This window comes from Ranitomeya imitator, chromosome 1 (assembly GCF_032444005.1).
Source record: "Ranitomeya imitator isolate aRanImi1 chromosome 1, aRanImi1.pri, whole genome shotgun sequence".
Taxonomy (NCBI): domain Eukaryota; kingdom Metazoa; phylum Chordata; class Amphibia; order Anura; family Dendrobatidae; genus Ranitomeya; species Ranitomeya imitator.
In genome coordinates this window covers 339,497,064-339,516,966 of record NC_091282.1, presented here as the reverse complement: position 1 = coordinate 339,516,966, position 19,903 = coordinate 339,497,064, and the positions used below count along the sequence as shown (strand labels likewise).

Genomic DNA, 19,903 nt, shown 5'->3' with positions numbered 1-19,903 from the left:
GGATTCGCAGCCACACTGCTCAGTAGAGCTGTATAACTTCTTACATGCAGCTGTTGCTGCTTTAGATCATGTGTTACACAGAGACATAAGAGCAGGATGCCCTCTCCTTTTGTGTACTGTGTATGGGAGACATCATAGAACCTAGTTTCCTCCCAGTAGCTCAGAGAGAACTAAAAATTATAGAGCCCGCAGAGGCAAAAGCTGGTGCAATATGAAGGATGCAAGTGATATAATGTCCAGAAGCTAAGTAATTCCTTGTGTAAACACAAATGACAGCTTGTTTTGAAAAGTTACCTGAAATGACAATTACGCATTAATGTTTAATGTGTATTGTTATACAGATGGGTCACAATTTCTGTAGGCCATGGGCAGTTACCAAAGATTTGCACAGATGAGCCACTGAAGACATTGCCATTGTGTAACATCAGTTGCCCTGGGGCAAAACTACATTGAGAAGAAACAAACCAAAGGAAGACCTCCATTACAAATTAACATTGATTCTATCTACCTTTGGGACATTTTTTTAAATTAGTGTTTAGGCCAAGTGAGAAGGATTGTGCCATAATGGGCCCATGTCATATGTTCTTTTTACACCATTATGAAAATGACCTTTGAGGGGTTCATTAGATTTCTTACCAGAGATGAGCAATTTGTTGCCCTTTAGGACATTGCAAACACTAACTTAGCACCTTAATGACCTATGAGGTACATTTTCATTATAGGTCGATAATGAATGTATGAAACAGTCTCAGGAGCTGAAACCGCTTGATATCAAGCAGATGCTGTGTTGCACAGCCGATTTTTGCATTTAACTACAATGACCAGAGCTTTTTCCGATCCCTCCAGTTTAACCCGCCATTTTGATCCACCAGTAAAGCTCACAGTGAAGCCACAGGCTGAGATCCATAGGAGAACCGCGATTTTACTATATACTGCAATACTGTGGTTTTGGAATATATAGTATAAGGATCGAACAAATATAGGTTGAAGTCCAACACGTGGACTAAAAAATATAGTAAAAATGAAAAAAAAATGTTTTCCGAAATATAAAAAATATAAAAATCTGAATAACCCTATCATCCCCATTAAAAATTATGAAATAAAAAAAATAAACCTATTTGGCACCTCCGTGTTCTAAAAAGTCCAGTGTAACAAAATATACGGTTATTAAATTCAGAAAAGAAAAAAAAAATGTGAAACTCCAAAATCGTAGTATTTGCAGTTACCTCACTTCCTCCCCAAAAATATAATATCAAAATATGTCTATTCCAAAATGGTGTCAATAAAATCTACAGATCAGCGCATACAAAACAAGCCTTCATACAGTTCCGTAGGGGAAAAAAGTAAAGTTACCGGTCTCGCAAAATGAAGACACAAACAAAATTATTTTCTTTTTTTTTTTTTTTTTTACAAATCTCAACTTTTTTTCACCATTAAAATAACAAAAAATATTGAAGTTTAGTATCACTAATATCATATTGACCCTTAGAATCCTCCCTGAAGAATTAATACGTTGAAAATAAAAATCCCCAAACAATGGCGGAATTGCTTTTTTTTTATGTTTACAATTTCACTTGGAATTGTATTTCTCATTTTTCAATAACTGATATGATAAAATTAATGTCATCATTCAAACTACACCAAAAAACAAGCGCTCACACGTCTATGTTGATGGAAAAATAGAAAAAAAAAAGTCATGGCTCTTGGTAGAGGAGGTGGAAAGAATGGAAGTGCAGAAATGAACAATTCCTGGGTCCTTAAGAGGTTAAAGTGCATCCTATACTGTTTTATTTTTATTTTTTCAGCTGAACCAAGAACACTCCATAATGATTTCATGTCACAATAGAGGAAAATAATAGTCCCTCCTACAATGATTGGCCATTAACAGTCATAAGTGGTAATGAGTCCGTCGTAGTGCCCATTCATGGCACACCGCTGCTTTATTATTGGCGACATCACACAGAGGCAATGCGATATGCTGCTAATATTCCCACTGGTAATGAATTTTCCTTAATAAATATACCACATGCTTTTGTAAGCCTTAAAAAATTAATTGCCTCAAGGTAATGTTGAACTATGGCCTATCCCATCTCCAAGAAAAAGATAATTATACATATCTACGCTTCATATAAAAATGACAGGCCCGATTATTTGCTGCATTTGCGCCTGATTTTCTTTTTAATGAGTTTTTAGTGTTTTGCACCTTTTTTTGTTTGTGCCATATTCATCTTTCTATTTGCTCCTTTTTTTAAAGTCACTTTTTTATGTGTTCATCTGGTTTTTTTTTCCACTACGGGCAGAGTCTAGGGTTCCCAGATGTTTTCATAATTTGTGACTTTTCTAAAAGTTGCAAAATTTGGCACAAATATGCTCCAGTCCCCTTAAAGTAATTTTATGGGCACATTAACCTTTAGTACAATTTTTGTGACATTTTTTGCACTAAAAAGTCACACAAAAATAAAGAATGTTTTTTTATTTTGCTCAAAATTCATGAACGGCATGCACTATGTTGATGAATTTGGCGCAAACAGCACCAACGTATGCCATACGTAAGACAAGAAGTGAAAAGTGATTTCATAACATCGCTAATGATATGTCTTTTCTATTAATAATTTTTCAATAATTCTGGATTATGGAAGATAAAATACAGTAGAGAAAGGGAGTTATTAAACAATAAGCTAATTTTGGTATATGATTACGGTATGTTATATGTAAGTTATTTAGTCTCTAAACCTATCTGGTAATTTGGAACTTTGAATTATAATTTAACTCCTTTAATTAAGAAATCAGAGAACCTGACCAGTGTTAAATTATTACCCAGAACTACTGATTAAAATATGTTCAGTAGGACTGTAAGCCATTCAGATTACCGTACATTTTTTTCCTATTTCTTATCTTTTCGAAAATATTCAAGGTAAAATCCATAGGACATTGTCACGTATTTGCCTGCGCAGTATGCGTGTTCATGTCATTATTAATTAAATATCCTTTACGGTAATTAAAGCATAGCTTTAATGTTCTGTGTTTGAACAATGAACTATGTAGAAAATATATGAAGCACAGATTTATCATCATGAAATTAACAAAGATATTTACTGACAAATAATTTCTACTAATTTATGTTTCTTTTTAAGAATTGTAGAGAAAAAAATATTTTAGGCACATTCAGTAGGATATTAGACTTGGCTTTATTCAGTTGATATGTTAACTATATTTTTTTATACATAAAGAAATTCATTAAAAATTATCAAAAAATATTGACTACGTAAGGTTGCCCAGTGTTCTGTCAAGATCTATAAACCTGAGACATTTATAAATTACTTATCAAAAATTAGTATTATTTTATGACGTTTTTGTGCAATCAGCAGTCAAATAATAAATAAATAAATATAAAATGCAAAAAAAAAATGCTAGTGTGAACACAGCCTCAAATACTAATAAAGTGATAAATCATTTTCAAAATCTTTATTTAAGGGTATGGTTTAATATAGAATATATAAAGAAATGTCTAAACAATAAAAAGAATATTAATAAACTTAACAAAACAAATGCCACAATCGTAATGTTTTATCTCGTCTGGTTCCTGAACTCAGGTGTACATCTGGATGAAATGGCAGAGCTCAGTCTTTCTCTTTCTTAGTTACATTTTTATGTGGGTCTTTGCATTTTTCTGTAGCTATTTTTTTTTTTCAAAGTTCAATACTTTTTTTTTTCCAAGTCCCTGCCTATTATTTAGTTTGTAAAAAAAAGATTGGTGTTTTTTAATCCTCATTTCGCAGGCGAAAGAGTAAGGTCCTTCCCTTGTCTCTCAGACGGGGGTCCCCATTCATCGCCCTGAAAGAGTTGTAATCCGTATCCTATAAGCCCTTTAGAGGGGCTTGTACAGGATATGATGCTTTTGATAAAGTGGTTTTCATGTTTGATGGTTTTCATGTTCCTTCTCTGGCGGCTTATCCCAGTAAGAATTCCTCCAAAGTTCTCAGTAATCCCTCATCTTAGGGGTGGGACGCCATGACAGAACCAAACTTAAGGGATGAGCTGTAGACCTGTGGTTTTAAAATGCCATCACCGTTTCACTACACTAAGTTTGTAATTACCTTGTCCTCTACAATGACCTGTTGTGAAATTTCAGTGTTTTCCACAAGTCCTTAAGTAAAGACGATCAGAAGATCAATGTTTTACTCTTCTCTTCATCCTATAGAGTATTTATACTGTAACATAACACGTTTCATTACTGGATTAGGTTTTTGGGTTCATCCAGACGCTCGTGACACTAGATCATGTTGTGCCCATAATTCAGTACTTGAATATTATTTTTTGTGTTTGGTTTCCATTCACTTTTATATTGCGTAGATCATCTAGTTTATGTTAAATACATTTCCCAAACATTAAAAAACATAGCAACCTGTTTTTGTGACATGTGTATGATATAGCGCTAGCTCTGTATGTAAATATAAGCGGCTATGCGGCAATTACTAATCTTTGTTAGCATAGCCCAAACATGGTTGAGCAGCGCCGCGCAGATAGGATTTATGCTTTCATCTCAGGTCTCTGTCCCAATGGAGCTTACTATCTAATTTTCATGGCACAGGCAAAAAAACACATAGGGGTCAATTTCATAGGAAGCCAATTAACCTGGAACTGTGGTTTTTAGATTGTGGGAGGTAACCAGAGTGTCTAGAAGAGACCCATGCAAATATGGGGTCATTCATTCAACCTGAATGCAGATGGTGCCTGATTCTGAATAAATGAGGAGATCCCAACAACGCAAGACAGCATTGCTAACCATTGTGTCACCATGCTCGAGGCAGATAGTTAAAAAAAATAGTTACTACTTACCCAATATATGGTCAAAATTGTACTGCCGTTCCCTTTCACAGGGAACACACATAGCGTTAAGTGGATCTCACTTTCTTTTAGCATTCTCGGCGAAGATGCTGAACTCTCTCAGTATCTGACAATCTGTCTCGCAGTCTTTTTTTTACTAGACACACAGTGGCACATTTTTTGTTAAATGTTTTATTAATAGAAGCTTTTAACATAGTTAGATGTAAAGATTTGTATGTGTTAATAGCTTATGCACATACACTCTTTATCTTAAATTGCTTCTGCACATTCACATCCTTGAAAAATAGATGCAACATCCATATTCATTCCTTCTAAGTGTTCTTCTCATGAAGCACAGTACCCTCTTTTTACCAAATTTCTGTTGTTGCCCGTAGCTCGTGAAATGTTTCTATTTTTCACAAACCAATAGCGAATAAATTACTTGTTCCAGAAAATATACATTTTTCCCATGATTTATCACAATTTTGTGGTTCTTCTTTGAACAACCACCGGGCAAAGACCTCTTTTCAGAACTTCATGGAGATTAAATAGTAAAGACTACTTTATGGGACTTTTTTTTCGAGGGGACAATCAGTAAGAAATTTCACCACTTGTATGTAAAAATAGGACATCTGAAGACTCATTAAACATTAATTGTGTAATTATAGTGCATAACCGTCGCTCAAGCTATGTTAATGAAAATTCCCCATCTCATCAGATCACATGGGAAGTGCCTGAGTACTTTTATTGTGCTGGGGCTAATTTTTTTTTATGTGATAATTTCTCTCCATCTTGGTAGGGCTTGTATAATGTGCTTTGTGGACAATTCCTACCACAGGACCACATACAAGAAATATTTCCTTTCCTTGTTATGTTTAATTCACATGATGTAGCTTTGTTTCGGAGATATCTAAAACTTCAAATCAGTTCCATTTATCAGAATGGGGTCATTCGGACAACAATCCCAATGATTTTTGAAAGCCCTTTTAGATTCTTGGAACAGTCGTAGAAGCTTCTAGAACAAATCTGCACAGAGTGATTTATGGAATCTAGCTAATCACAGGCTACTGGCCATAGATAAATATATGTAATATACACTATCTAGGCGCTAAGATAACAATGACTGGCTGATATTGTATACCTGGAATAGTGTTTGTATTGCCTGAAGGCCCAATAATACACATTAAGCTAACATCAGCTAAACTCACCAATATCGTCAGGTATGACTGACAGTCTAATGTATATGGAACTCCTGATTCTCCCCCAATAGATGATGTCAAAAGAATCCAATATGTCCAATTTTGAATTGCTGAACCTTTTTTTCTCTGAAAGCTACCGCCAGAGATGTCTCTCAACATCTCTCATAGAAAATACAAGGGAACTCAACAAGCTGAGTGCTGCTGTACATGGGAGAGTCTGGCAATATAGCTGCTGGCCAAAGGATCATCCAAACCATCGTTTTCCTGATGGCTTTCTCTTTTTTATCTCCAGTAGATTATTTCCAGAGCCACTTGGTTTCATTTCTTTTCAACCTACTGTAAAGTACTAATATCAATAGTGTTTAGTAAAACCAGGAAATGAAGCTAAATGAGGCTTTATTACATTATTTATTACAATAAATAAAGAAATGGATATAGCAGAGTCAGGTCATTGTTCTATTGAAAGAAGAAAAAAATAGAAAAGAACAATGATATCTAGAATCTGATTGCTTCCATCGCTAAGACACCTGCATTATGGACATCACATTTGCATTGTGATTTATATTACAGCCAGAAACCCCAGTAAGGAGCCACATTGGTAACACTACAGATGCCTGGGGTGACCAACAGAACCTAATAACTTATGGCAGGGTCAGTTGAGATTGCTATCAGTTTTATGCTTGATTGCATAGAAAAATTTAAAGCAAAGCCACAAAAAGAGGAATTCAATTCATCCAAAAATTCAAGATTTAACACAGCAAGAAAGGGCAGCAGTATTTACCTGCCAGGTCACAGAACTAATGCGCTATCAGGATGCAGCATACCCATGTAGTAAAGATGGCGGCAACAAAGGTGCAAAATACTGATGAGATAACAACTCACCACCTACCAATACATGGAGGGGGTGATGGCTTAATATTAAAATTGCACACAAAAAAAGGCTTGTATAGGACGCTGGTCACACACAGGGAGTGCACAGACCTGGGAATACTGTTGCCCTTTTTGCTGTGTTAATTGTTTATATAGAGCCATCATATTCCACAGCACTTTACAGACATTATTATTGACAGTATTCACCATTTTGATGAGTGAAATGGCACTGCATGATGTAGTTTTAACACAATCGGTCATTCTAAACAATCAGTGATGATCCAGTCTACCCATCTTTGATAAAAGTGTGGCAGATCAAAGCAAACCTGTGAAAAGACACTCTTCCTTTAAGATTGGTATCAAGATTGGTGGACATAGTGGACATAGTGAGGAGAGGGCCCCTATGCAAGAATGCTTTATGGGTCCTCTGCAAGCCAGTAGCTCATCATAATGGCACAATTCCACCTGCTTTGCTGCTTTGTAGGTAAGAGTAAGCCCCCTTATCTATTGAGCCCCCGTTTGGCTGTACAGGTTGCACCAATGGTATGTCCGCCCCTGGATCCTTAGTCATCATACTCATCTTGGACAGTAAAGTCTTCATGAAACATCTCCAAATGGGTCGTTTATTTTGTTTTATTCATTTTCATATAATTGACATTATGATAAATCTTGTATGGTTCCTTATGCAGGTTCAATACAAGTTTGTTAGGAGGATATACTGTCCATCATCCTTTCCCATGCCACTATCGCTATGCTCTGCTAGTCAGTGACCTTGCATGGACCAGTGGAGTGTGATGTCCCCTAGTCCTTAATCACATTGACAAGATGACTTGAGCTGTTGAGAGGAGTTTTGCAGGAACAAGAAATTTACCGCAGAGGCCGCTGAAGTTTTAATGGAACAATTATAAAAAAAATCATATTCTACAAATAATCTTCATGAAGACTCATATATGTACTCAAGCATTCTATATGTAGCCTTCCCAAAATCTTCTGGTTTTCTGTGTATTTGAATGGTTATGTAATTACTCATATGTTAAGTTCTGTATGTAAAGACATTCATCCCAGGTTACTCAATCATTAGGGATACAATGGGAAAAAGTATTTAGTCAGCCACCAATTGTGCAAGTTCCCCCACTTAAAAAGATGGAAGAGGCCTGTAATTGACACCATAGGTAGACCGCAACTATGAGAGTCAAAATGAGAAAACAAATCCAGAAAATCACCTTGTCTGTTTTGGCAAGATGTATTTTGCAAATTATGGTGGAAAATAAGTATTTGGTCATTGAAAAAAGTTCATCTCAATATTTTGTTATATACCCTTTGTTGGCAATGACAATGGTCAAACATTTTCTGTAAGTCTTCACAAAGATGGCACACACTGTTGGTGGTATGTTGGCCCATTCCTTCATGGCCCTATTCATTCTTTCATGTACACGGATCAGTTGTCCTGGTCCCTTTGCAGAGAAACAGCCCCAAAGCATGATGTTGCCACCCCCATGCTTCACAGTAGGTATGGTGTCCTTTGGATGCAACTCAGCATTCTGTCTCCTCCAAACACAACGAGTTTTGTTTCTACCAAACAGTTCTACTTTGGTTTCATCAGACCATATAACATTCTCCCAATACTCTTCTGGATAATCCAAATGCTCTCTAGCAAACTTCAGATGGGCCTGGACATGTACTGGCTTAAGCAGGGGACACATCTGGCACTGCAGGATCTGAGTCCCTGGCGGCGTAGTGTGTTACTGATGGTAGCCTGTGTTACCATGGTCCGAGCTCTATGCAGGTCATTCACTAGGTCCCCCCGTGTGTTTCTGGGATTTTTGCTAAGTGTTCTTGTGATCATTTTGACACCACAGGGTGAGATCTTGCGTGGAGCCGCAGATCAAGGGAGATTATCAGTGGTCTTGTATGTCTTCCATTTTCTTATTATTTTTCCCACAGTTGATTTCATCACACCAAACTGCTTGCATATTGCAGATTTAATCTTCCCAGCCTAGTGCAGGGCTACAATTTTGTTTCTGGTGTCCTTTGACAGCTCTTTGGGTGTATTTTATACTGATAACAAGTTCAAGCAGGTGCTATTACTACAGGTAATGAGTGGAGGACAGAGGAGCCTCTTAAAGAAGAAGTTACAGGTCTGTGAGAGCCAGAAATCCTGCATGTTTTTAGGTGACCAAATACTTAATTTTCCACCATATTTTGCAAAATAAATCTTGCCAAATCAGACAAGGTGATTTTCTGGATTTGTTTTCTCATTTTGACTTTCATAATTGTGGTCCACCTAAGATGTCAATTACAGGCCTCTCTCATCTTTTTAAGTGGGAGAACTTGCACAATTGGTGGCTGACTAAATATTTTTTTCCCCAATCTATGTTTAAGAGGTGGTTGAATATTTTTAAAAATGTCCCAAACAGCAGCAAATGAAATAAATTCAAATTAAAAAGGGTAACTGGACAAAATAAAAGCTTGCATAGGGAACTGGTTATGTAAAATGTCCAAACTCATTAAACTCACCTACTAGCCACTCACCTGGATCCATCGCAAGCTACTCTGCATTTAGCCTCGGCACCAAACAGCCACCAGACCACTGGTGCCTGTGATTGGCTACAGCGGTCAGTTGACTTTTGTAGTGCATCATTGAATGTTTTTTCAGATAACAAGCTGTTCAAAGTCAACTGACCACTGCAGCCAATCACAGGCCGCAGTGTTGTGGCTGGTTGAATGGTGGTACCACCACTTCTTCTGCCAATGCACTAAGGTGAGTGCCAATAGGTGAGTATTAATATGTTTTGTATTTTTTTCCAAAGATTTAATTTTACTTGGAAGACCCTCTAACCGTAATTTACCTTTTAAATCCCAATAACCCCATACCATCAATCTGGTGTTCTCTTCTAAAATTGTTACATTCTACAGTCATTATTTGCCACACATGCTGATGACCACTGCAGCCAATCACTGGCCTTAGTGGTTTTGTTTCATACATGCATGCTGAAACCAGTGATTAGCTGCAGTAGTCATGCACATGACTGGCACATGACCAGGGAAAACAGCACAAAGCACCAGAGACCACTGGAGCAGTGGAGATTTAAAACATAAGTTATGGTTTGCTTGTTTTTCACATTTGCTAGTGTTTGGGACATTTTGGAATATCTCGGACACCCTTAAGGTAGTCTGTAGTACTAAGAATAAAGATTGCTATATACTGTCAGACCCAAATGCCTTTATCCACCATGTGGGAGACAATATCTTTATTAGAAAACAAAAAATAAAAATATCTAGATAGGCTGACATTCCTGTATATAAGTTATGGGTAGCATGGTGGCTCAGTGGTAAGGACACAGTGGCTCAGTGGTTAGCACTGTTGCTTTGCAGCGCTGGGGTCCTGAGTTCAAATCTCACCAAGGACAACATCTGCAAAGAGTTTGTATGTTCTCCCGGGTTTGCGTGGGTTTCCTCTGGGTTCTCTGGTTTCCTCCCACACTCCAAAGGCATACTGATAGGGAATTTAGGTTGTGACCCCAATGGGGACAGCAATAATGTATGTGAAGCGCTGCGGAATATGATGGAGCTCTAAAAGAAACACATAAAAATAATACATTTTTAAAGTGTCAACCTTAATTCTGTCTGGTATTTTATGGTTTGAGTAGTCACTTATTGATCATGTATTATTCGGGCTCAGCCTAGGATTATACCACTCATATTAGACAAAAAGGACATTACATCATTGCCTAGCGGACCAAATAAGATATTGGTATGATTGGTATGTCAGTGTTGCGCAGCCAGCCCCTGTCTCAGGTGTGTAAGGACATTACTGGTTTCCAGCATTTTGCACAGTCTGTAGCTACTGGAGGGTAACATATTCTTCTTTCCTGGTGACAAGTCTTTTCTACAGCTATGTTAGGATTTTATTTGATTTTTTTTACAAAAGGTAAAAGTTTTTGCTAATATCCACATGAAAAATGTATAATTGGTTGCCACTTAGATGATTTTGTAACTTCGGTTTATCTTTTTTTATTTTAGGTTTGGTTTCAAAATAGGAGATCCAAGGAGAGGAGAATGAAACAACTCAGTGCTTTAGGTGCTAGAAGGCATGCGTTTTTCAGAAGCCCAAGACGAATGAGGCCATTAGGCGGGAGGCTTGATGAGTCGGACATTCTTGCGTCAGGCCCTTACAGCTACTATGGAGGTAACCTACAGCCTGAGTGTGATGTACCAGCAGACAGATCCCCAGCTGATTGGGAATACCACGTGTGAGATTAAAGGCAGTATTAATCCTCATTGATGAAAAATCAAAGTTGGAATATGGATGTGAATTCATGTCCGATGGGGCTACACATTATTTTTTAAACTGATTCTCAGTGTTAAAGTTTTCTAATTAATTTGCATTTTTTGTGTTGTCACTGTTTTGTTTTTGTTGTTTTTTTTTGTTTGTTTTAGAAGTATATGGTGTGATTTTTTTTTCTGGGGAATGAATATTCGATCAAGTACCTTTATTTGAATTGAGGTTTACACATTTTTCTGTTACATAATCTAATTAAAACATTCTCGTTTGGTCACCCATATATACCTACACGTCCAACTTACTCCCAAGTACTTGCATAACCCCTCAGAGTAGCAACGACTTTCTGTTTTGTCTCACAGTGTATTTTTTTTTTTTAAATACCTCTACTACAACACTTCATTAACTAAGCAAATTATTCTAGAATCATGTTCAGTCTAATTTTTAACAATATCTCAGTGAAACGCTTGATAATTGTGTTAACACTATGTTCCCTTTACACATGACCAAAAGCATATAATCAGGGTTTTTTTTTGCTTGTGTCACTACTGGTCTCAGACAGAATGTATGTTCCATGCCAAGATTAAAGTTGTCCTTTAACTTCTTTTTTTTATTTTATCAAAAGGTCAACAATGAAAACTCATATTTAACTTAAGATGTATGACATTCCTTGTGGTGACCCCTATCAGTGCCTATTTAAGGAATAGTAAAGGATTTTACTTTTCTTTATCCCTAAAATACCTTTGCCCTACCCAGAAACCTCATTTTCAAAGATTAAATGATTGCAAAGCCTCCAAGAGAAGGATTTTCGCAAGGTTTCTTCCTGAGGTCTCTTTAATCTCCTTTTCCCTCTCAATCCTCTAACCACCATCACCACCTCCTCCTCTCACGGCAGCCATCACCTCTAGAAGGTCTCCTAAACTTTTTCTTGTGCGGCAAGTAAAAAGTAAAATAGACATGTCATTGTAGAGGTGACATGCCCCCGGAGGGTTTTCCCCATGATGTGCTCCCCACCTTTCTGCTCTTTCCTCTTTCTACCTCCCCCTTCTTACTCTCCCCTCACTCTCTCCATCTCTCTCCATAGTGTTGTAGGGGACAATAGCACAGCTGCTTTCTTTGTACCTTATTCAGACAACAGTTGTTCCAATTACCTTCACATTCTTTGAACATATGGAGGGTGATTGGAAGAGAGCAGGGTACCCTGCCTTTCTCTGTTTGTTTTCTCCTTCCTCTGACTCACAATTTACCCATTGCAATTATTATGAGTGTCATGTGCCCTGAATCTCAGACATAAATAATAATCTGAGAATACCAAAATGCCGCGGTGGATCATTTTTCTCTCCTCTGACATATTGTTGTATGCATTCAGCTATCATGTTTTCTCTCGCCTGCCTTACCACGTGCATTATTACCAAATATTAACCCTTAAGCAAAAATATTTTCTGATCTTTTGGCCTACATTCATAATTGCGTGGATTAAATGCACACACACACACATATATACATGTGTGTTTTGCTTTTGTTGTGTTATGTTTGTTTTATAATTAAAGTCTATAGTGCAATTTTATTTATGGGGAATGAGTATTTGATCAAGAACCTTTTGGGATATATATATATATATATATATATATATATATATATATATATATATATATATATATATACATAGGTTCTTGATATATGATGAGGTTCTTGATGAATATATATATATATATATATATATATATCTCCTCACAGTTTTATGTCATTCTAGTTATGTGACTTCATGTGATTTTTTCTTCTTTGGCTTGATGTGCCATGTAGTACAATGTCCAGCCTATTTCTTAAGCTTATTGATGTCAATATTTTCCTTCTGTGCGCCTTTCCCTCTATTACGCCGGCCTTCCCTAGCTCCCCTTCCATCCTTGCACCTAATATATATTCCTCCTTCAATCCTTTCCACATCTCTGCCTCCCTCTCTCCCAAATCTCAGATTTTCCCTTCTCCTCTATACATCACCCCCCTCCTTCCCATGTCTTTGTGATCTGTTACAAGTTGGATGTGTCTTGTTTCTTTGAGCTGTATGAATGGGGATGTCTGTTTACCAAGAGCTGTGCATTCTGTGCCCTGAATAGATTTGTATGTCAAGAGATTACAGAATCGGTTCTTTCATTCTGAGCAAAGAGCAAAACAAAAGAATCCAAATACAGGGCTTTATTCCTTCTCCTCTAGGTGATTTAGTCGCAAATTCAATTAAAAGGATACTAAATCTGACCCGTGGATCCTTTCACACAGGATCCTTTCTGCATTTACATTTATATTTAGTAGTAGAAGTCTAGTTTTGATTTTGTTTCAGTTCATGGCATAAAGTAAGGTGAATATTAATTAAATAACTAAAGGAAGTGTCTATTTTAATATTATAGTTGTTTCTCGATCTCTAGGTTTTTAATCTATTTTTTTAGATTATATCATTTTGATTACATCTTGGTACTTTTTTTTAATTGTGTAATAAGTAGCCTAAAAAGTAATTATTTCCCCATCTGCTCCCTCCCTGCATCTTTGTATTATCCCGTCCCTCCTGATGCAGCCCAGCATACCCTGAACACTTAATGCCTTGCCACACTTACAAATGGGTTTCATTCTGCTAGCTGTGTGATTTATTTCTACTAAGTGTTTGGCTTATTATTTAACATTAATTAGGGTATGAGTGCGCTGACCCCAGACAAGCTAGTATTGTGGGAGGTGTTTATCTCATGGCATCAAAGAACGCCCCCGTAAGAAATGATGCTGAACTTTGTCAACATCACATGAAGACACTTGGCCTTTTAAATGATAGATAGTAAACAAAAAAGGTTATATATTTTCATCCATTTAGAGGAATTCTCATATACACCGACATTAAGCACAGATGTGCCTCTACTTATTATTGATAGCTGAGACGTAAAGATTGTACTTGTATATCGCTCATTCTTGGGCCTCGGAATATTTTTTCTGATAGAAATATGAATGCAAATGGCATCGGTTTACTGGTAAAGCAGAGCTGGATGATGTCAGTCTAGCCCTAAGCAAAGTCTCTTCTCACCTAAATTGTTGTGTTTTTTTTATATATATTTTTGATAAAACAGTTTTTCCACCTAGGAAAAAAGTTGTGAGAAAAAAAAAAAGAATTCCTCACCTTTCCTGTCTTGGTCTTAATTAATGCAAAGCAAGTTCTCGTTTCACAGTGGCTTTTCTCTCCTTTCAGTCTTTTTGTCTTTTCTTCCACTTGTAGTTTTCATATGCTTGTCATCTGCTTTTTAATCCTATGGCGAGTTTTATCAGCGGCACTCTCCCGCATTGACAGAATAAATTATATATTCACAAGAAAACACACAAAAGAGCTGCTTTCTGGTGCTATCTCATGTACCACAGCCACCAAGGCCAGCTTACGATTCTGTACGCTAGGCACTGCTCTGTACTGATAACATGCATAAAAGGCCAAAAGTAGACCCTTTGGAAGCAAATAGGTTAAACACTACCCATCATGGACAAGTCTAGGATGCTCACCTCTAATTTTGCCTTTTTTTATTGACAATGCCATATATATTTAAGTATGAGAAGTAAGAATAATTGATATAAAGAAGACATATGACCACACTGTCTTTATCATTTTTATTCATCTCTATTCCTGTCTCTATTTTTGCAGATTACCAAGGAGATTATTATGGAAGTGGAAACTATGATTTTTTCCCTCACGGTCCTCCATCCTCCCAGACACAATCCCCAGCAGATTCCAGCTATTTACAGAATTCAGGGCCTGTTTCTACTCCTCTTGGTTCCCTAGAACCACCATTAGCTGGCCACCATCCTTCAGAAAACCAAAGATATGCGGACATGATATCTCACCCTGATACACCCAGTCCAGAGCCTGGCATGACAGGCTCACTTCATCCAATATCTGGAGAAGTCTTCAGCAGTGGTCCAAGTCCTCCGTTTTCTATGTCTAGCAATAGTGGCTTTAATGGTCCTATACCCCATCAAAACCCTGACATTAATGAGGCCACAGTGTGGTAATAATTGAAACTTGGGGGATTAACTTTCTCGTCAGTGACCGCATATCAAGCATTTGTTTTTTATTTCATTCTTTCAAAGTGATAGGACAAAGACTTGATCCTGCATAAAGTAGAGTATAAGCTCTCCCGGAGTATCTCCTGCTCTTCAACACAACGCCCCATGCTGAGCTCGAAATGAACACTCCTCTGACAAAATGGACAAAGTAAAAAACCAAAATGAAAGAGTACAGAAACAACCAAAAGCCAACACCCAGTCAGTCTCCTTGTATCTCATCCTGAAATACTGGATCATCATCAGATCAGGATAAGATTCTTCATTGGGACCAAGATGGCACTAAAACCAAAATTCACCTCCATGGCTGTTGAATGGGCTGCCTCCTCCCTCATATTGGAACACCAGTGAAGCTACTAGTTTACCACATGGATTGGGACCAATTTTCATACTATACCTTTCTATTCTATTACTAGTGACAATTCCAAAAGTTGATTAGAAGAGGAAATCATTTAGCATTCAGATCATCAGCAAAAAAAGCTTATATTCCAAATAATGTATTTGATTTGTGTTTTGCAATTCTTTATAGAATTTTCTATTGACAATACAGAGGAAAAGACGAAATCAGACGCCAAACCTCGCTGTCACTAATGGGTCATTTGTGATAATAATAAAAAAAAGTTAAATTTTATTTCTCATGCATAAGCCGTGATGCTGGGCAGAACTTGCAGCAATAAGAAATGTTAGCAGACCTGTACATGCTAATGTGATGGATTGGATTTAGATATTGCTCCCATTTTCAGTTTTTGCATTGATTAAATTCTTAGCTGGTATTAACCCAGTGTGCTTAAGAAATGGGTGTCAAATATATAACCCTTATATTCTTACAATCGGATGATAAAATGCAAGGAAGAAAAAAAAACCTTTAAAATAGTTCTAGAGGCTTAAATTGATCTGTTTCATGTATACCAACAATGTGGTGTTAGGATGTCCTCTAGTGGCAAGTTTGTAGGATTTGTCTTTTACTGATATTAGGCAAAAAGTCACCTTTATCTATTACTTATGCACTTCCAAGAAACTGTGCAAAAATATGTTTGTTTTTTATATAACCTCCCAGCCCCCGACAAAATAATTTATGGGAGATGAGAGGAGGGGGCAGTGTGGAAGCCCCTATGCTGTACTATAATTTGAGAAGCTTCTAAGCTTCACATTTACTTATTTTGTATAAAGAATTGAAAAAATAAAGTACGTTTTGTGTTTCCTTATTTATTGTACAATGTTCACCAGCCTTTTTCTTTCCGACATCTTCCTACTTGCACTCTGGCAGGAGTATATTACATATGCGTTTCCTTTATATATATATTTTTTTTTAATACTTTATCTTTTTTTGTCTGTGAAATACAGAATTTTCATGGCAGTAAACCTCTTCCCTTTTGCTAAACATATCAAACTGGTGTTTAAATATTATGTTCCTAATACACGATAGTCTGTTGTTGTTTTTTGCGGCCTATTGTTTATTCTACAATATTTTGTTTTTAATCATTTATTTCTGTTCTAATCATTTATTTAAATTCAGGCTCCATTTTGTCATTCTTTTTTACCTTTTTTGGATAGTAGGCATTTTCACATTGGCGTCAAGATCATTATAGCTTCTGCGCAATTTTTATTCTGGTTCTTTGAGTCCTCGCAGTGCCATTTGGTTTGAACCAAATTCATCAAATGTTTTGCACTATGTTTATAAATTTGATGCAAAATTCACAAATGAAAACAGAAAGACAAAATGGAAAAATGTGGCTGTAAAAAAGCAATCAAATTAGGGGTCCATATCTTTTGATATCAAATTCGATGGAAAAGTTATCATAGGTCTAAAATTCGTCACAGCCCAAAGCGCAACCCTTAATAATCACTGATCTGAAAGTTATATTATTCTGGCGTCCAAAGTGAGGATGATTAAAGAGCGGAAACAAAAGATTAAAATAAGGGATACACGATCAAGTCAAAAATTTGTACTTGATCATTAGACCCTTTTTGAGTTTGTTGGCCATCTAATTCCAAAACCATAGGCATGCTTGTGAGAATTTGGGCCGGCTTAGCCATTTTTAAGGACAAGCACTTATTTTAGAAAGGCATAACTAGTAATTGGCCTTCCAAACTATCTCAAATTCGTTCATTGGTTTTATATTTTGCTGAATTATCCTTCACTGGAAATAAGCGGACCTTAGTTTAATGCTCTAAAAACAGCCATATTCTCGCTTCTCCATCATATAACAGAAGGCACTACCAATTCCAAGAGGTGGGATTCGCCACTAAATATTATTCATCTATCCTGCTGCCATGATTCATCGTGCCAGAGAACGCATTTCCTCTGATCCATAGTCCAGGAAGTTTACATCAGTCCAACTAAATCTTAGAAATGCATATTGGGATACTAGGCATTTGTACAACTGTTTGGCTATGGAAACCCATTTCATCAAGCTCCAAAAAACCCACTTCTTGTGCTAATGTCATTCCAGAGACAGTTTGAAACTCTGTAATGATTGATGCGACACAGTAGGCATCACATACTTCAGCGCTCAGTGGCCTTGCTTTGTGAATTTGTGGCAGGACAGGTATTAGTTACTGGGCTGCTTGCTGCAATTTTGATAAAATCACTTTTATCTGCTGCAGATTGACAAGCTTTATAAATGCTGAACTCTTAATAAACCCGACTACAACAATGATTGACATATTTTTACGTACACTATAAACAGGCAGAATGCTGCAATCAGTGGTGTTGATGGGGTTATACAGAGCTCAAGAATACGGAGAGCTATATGTGTTAGGAGTCGAGTTCCCGCCACTGCACAGGGGGAATCTCGAGCCATGTCTGCTGCAGTCTCCCATTCTGCTTCAGCGGCAGTGGAGCCTGCACAGCGGAGACGTCGGTCCCAGCGTCTCACTCAGCCTGATACTATGCAAAGGGTTACTGCTGCCTTTCCAGGTTCTGCTTTTGTAGCCAGCACTAGTCAGCGGTGTGCATGTGCAGGCTTTTCTGGGACTAAGTCCTGCTTTGCACACACTGAGCATGCCCACGGGAGGACCTCTCATTGGAGGTTGGGGGTCAAACGCTCAGGCCCTGTAGCAGCTCCTATTGGACCACTTGGAAGGTCCTTTTCTGCTACAGCTATAAAAGGTTTGCATGGCTGCACGGCCATGCGCTAGTATCAAATCAAAGTCTATGAGCTCAGAGCCAGTGTGGTCATGTCTTGATGTGGTTAGGGTTTGGCTGAAATAAGCCCCTAGAATACCGGCACCTCCAGTGAGGAGTTTGTATGTGTGTATTCAGGGCCTTGGCTGAAGTAAGCTGCTAAAATACCGGCACCTCCTGTGAGGAGTTGTTTGCCTGTTTCTCTGACTGCATGACCACAGTTTTCCTCTGTTTGGTAGCTGTGTACATCTGTGAGGTTAACAGGGAACAGCATCTTGTTTCTAGCGAATCTGTGGAGCTAACAGAGTTTGCTTATACCGCCATATAGCGCCGCCATTTGCCAGCAGCAGGTTCCTCTCCTGCATGGTAGACCCCCGGGTTGCGAATGCACCTTTTAATACATATATATTTATATATACACGGTGCGTTCCGCCAACCATAACAATATGGTGTTAGGGCTAGCGGAACGCACCAAATAATTAAATAGATATAATAAGGTGCGTTCGCAGCCCGGGGTCCACCGTGCAGAGATGGAACCTGCTGCTAAGTAATGACGGACTATATGGCGGTACAATGAGGATACACACATGGGTTAACTTCACCCTGTATGAAGAAAGCGATCCCTGTTAAGTCACAGGGTCGTGGTACCGCACAGAGAGCGCAAGCAAGGAACCACAGAACTCTATCCCAGGACACAGGATTAGAGTTAGTGTAGACCTCTTGTGATCGACACCACAATTGGGGTATCAGAGGTAACTAATATGCACAGAAGTGCATGCTGTGCCCACCAGCGGACACCACTAACCACCCAGACTTGGGTAAGGTAAGCGCTCTAATAGCGCATGGCGCTGCACTGGCGGTCACAGCAGTTAGACGCTGTTTCGGGTGTTAAAGCTGTGAGTTCAGCTGGGCGCTAGATTGCAGCCATACACCTTACGCGAACAGTCATACATAAGGGATGAGTTTTTTAAGGAACGACTTGCACTCATCAACACACACACGATAACAATTGTATACTAGCGCATGGCCGTGCGGCCATGCAAACCTTTTATAGCTGCAGCAAGTACAAGACCTTCCGAGAAGGACCAATGGGAGTCTGCCACAGAAGAAGAACACCTTTAGGACCTTCCTAGAAGACCAATGGGATTAGCTGCAGCATCTAAGCATGTGACCCCCGACCTCCAATGGGAGGTCATCCCGTGGGCATGCTCAGAAAGGAAAAATCTGAACTTAGTCCCAGAAAGACCTGCTCACTGCTGAACATTGCTGGCTACAAGAACAGAGCCTGGAAGGGCAGTAGTAACCAGTCATCCAGTATTAGCATAAGCTAGACGCTGGGACCGACGTCTCCGCTGAGCAGACTCCACTGTGGCTGGAGAAGAATGGGAGACCGCAGCGGAGATGGTTTGAGATTCCCCCTGTGCAGAGGCGGAAACTCGACACCTAACATTACCCCCCCCTCCTAGGGCCCCCCTCCCTGGACCTCGCTACACTCAAAGGCCGCAATGAGCTGTG

At 38.2% G+C, this 19,903-nt stretch overlaps 1 protein-coding gene across 1 annotated transcript in view; it reads left to right on the top strand.

The window, feature by feature from the left end:
• Nucleotides 1-18,030, top strand: part of LHX5 (LIM homeobox 5) — a 44,203-nt gene extending 26,173 nt beyond the window's left edge. Inside the window, exons 4-5 of the mRNA XM_069759801.1 lie at nucleotides 10,920-11,085; nucleotides 14,843-18,030. Coding sequence (XP_069615902.1) covers nucleotides 10,920-11,085; nucleotides 14,843-15,210 — 534 coding nt within the window. The 3' untranslated portion in view covers nucleotides 15,211-18,030. The remainder of the gene's footprint in view (nucleotides 1-10,919; nucleotides 11,086-14,842) is intronic.
• The last annotated feature ends 1,873 nt before the right edge of the window (nucleotides 18,031-19,903 follow it).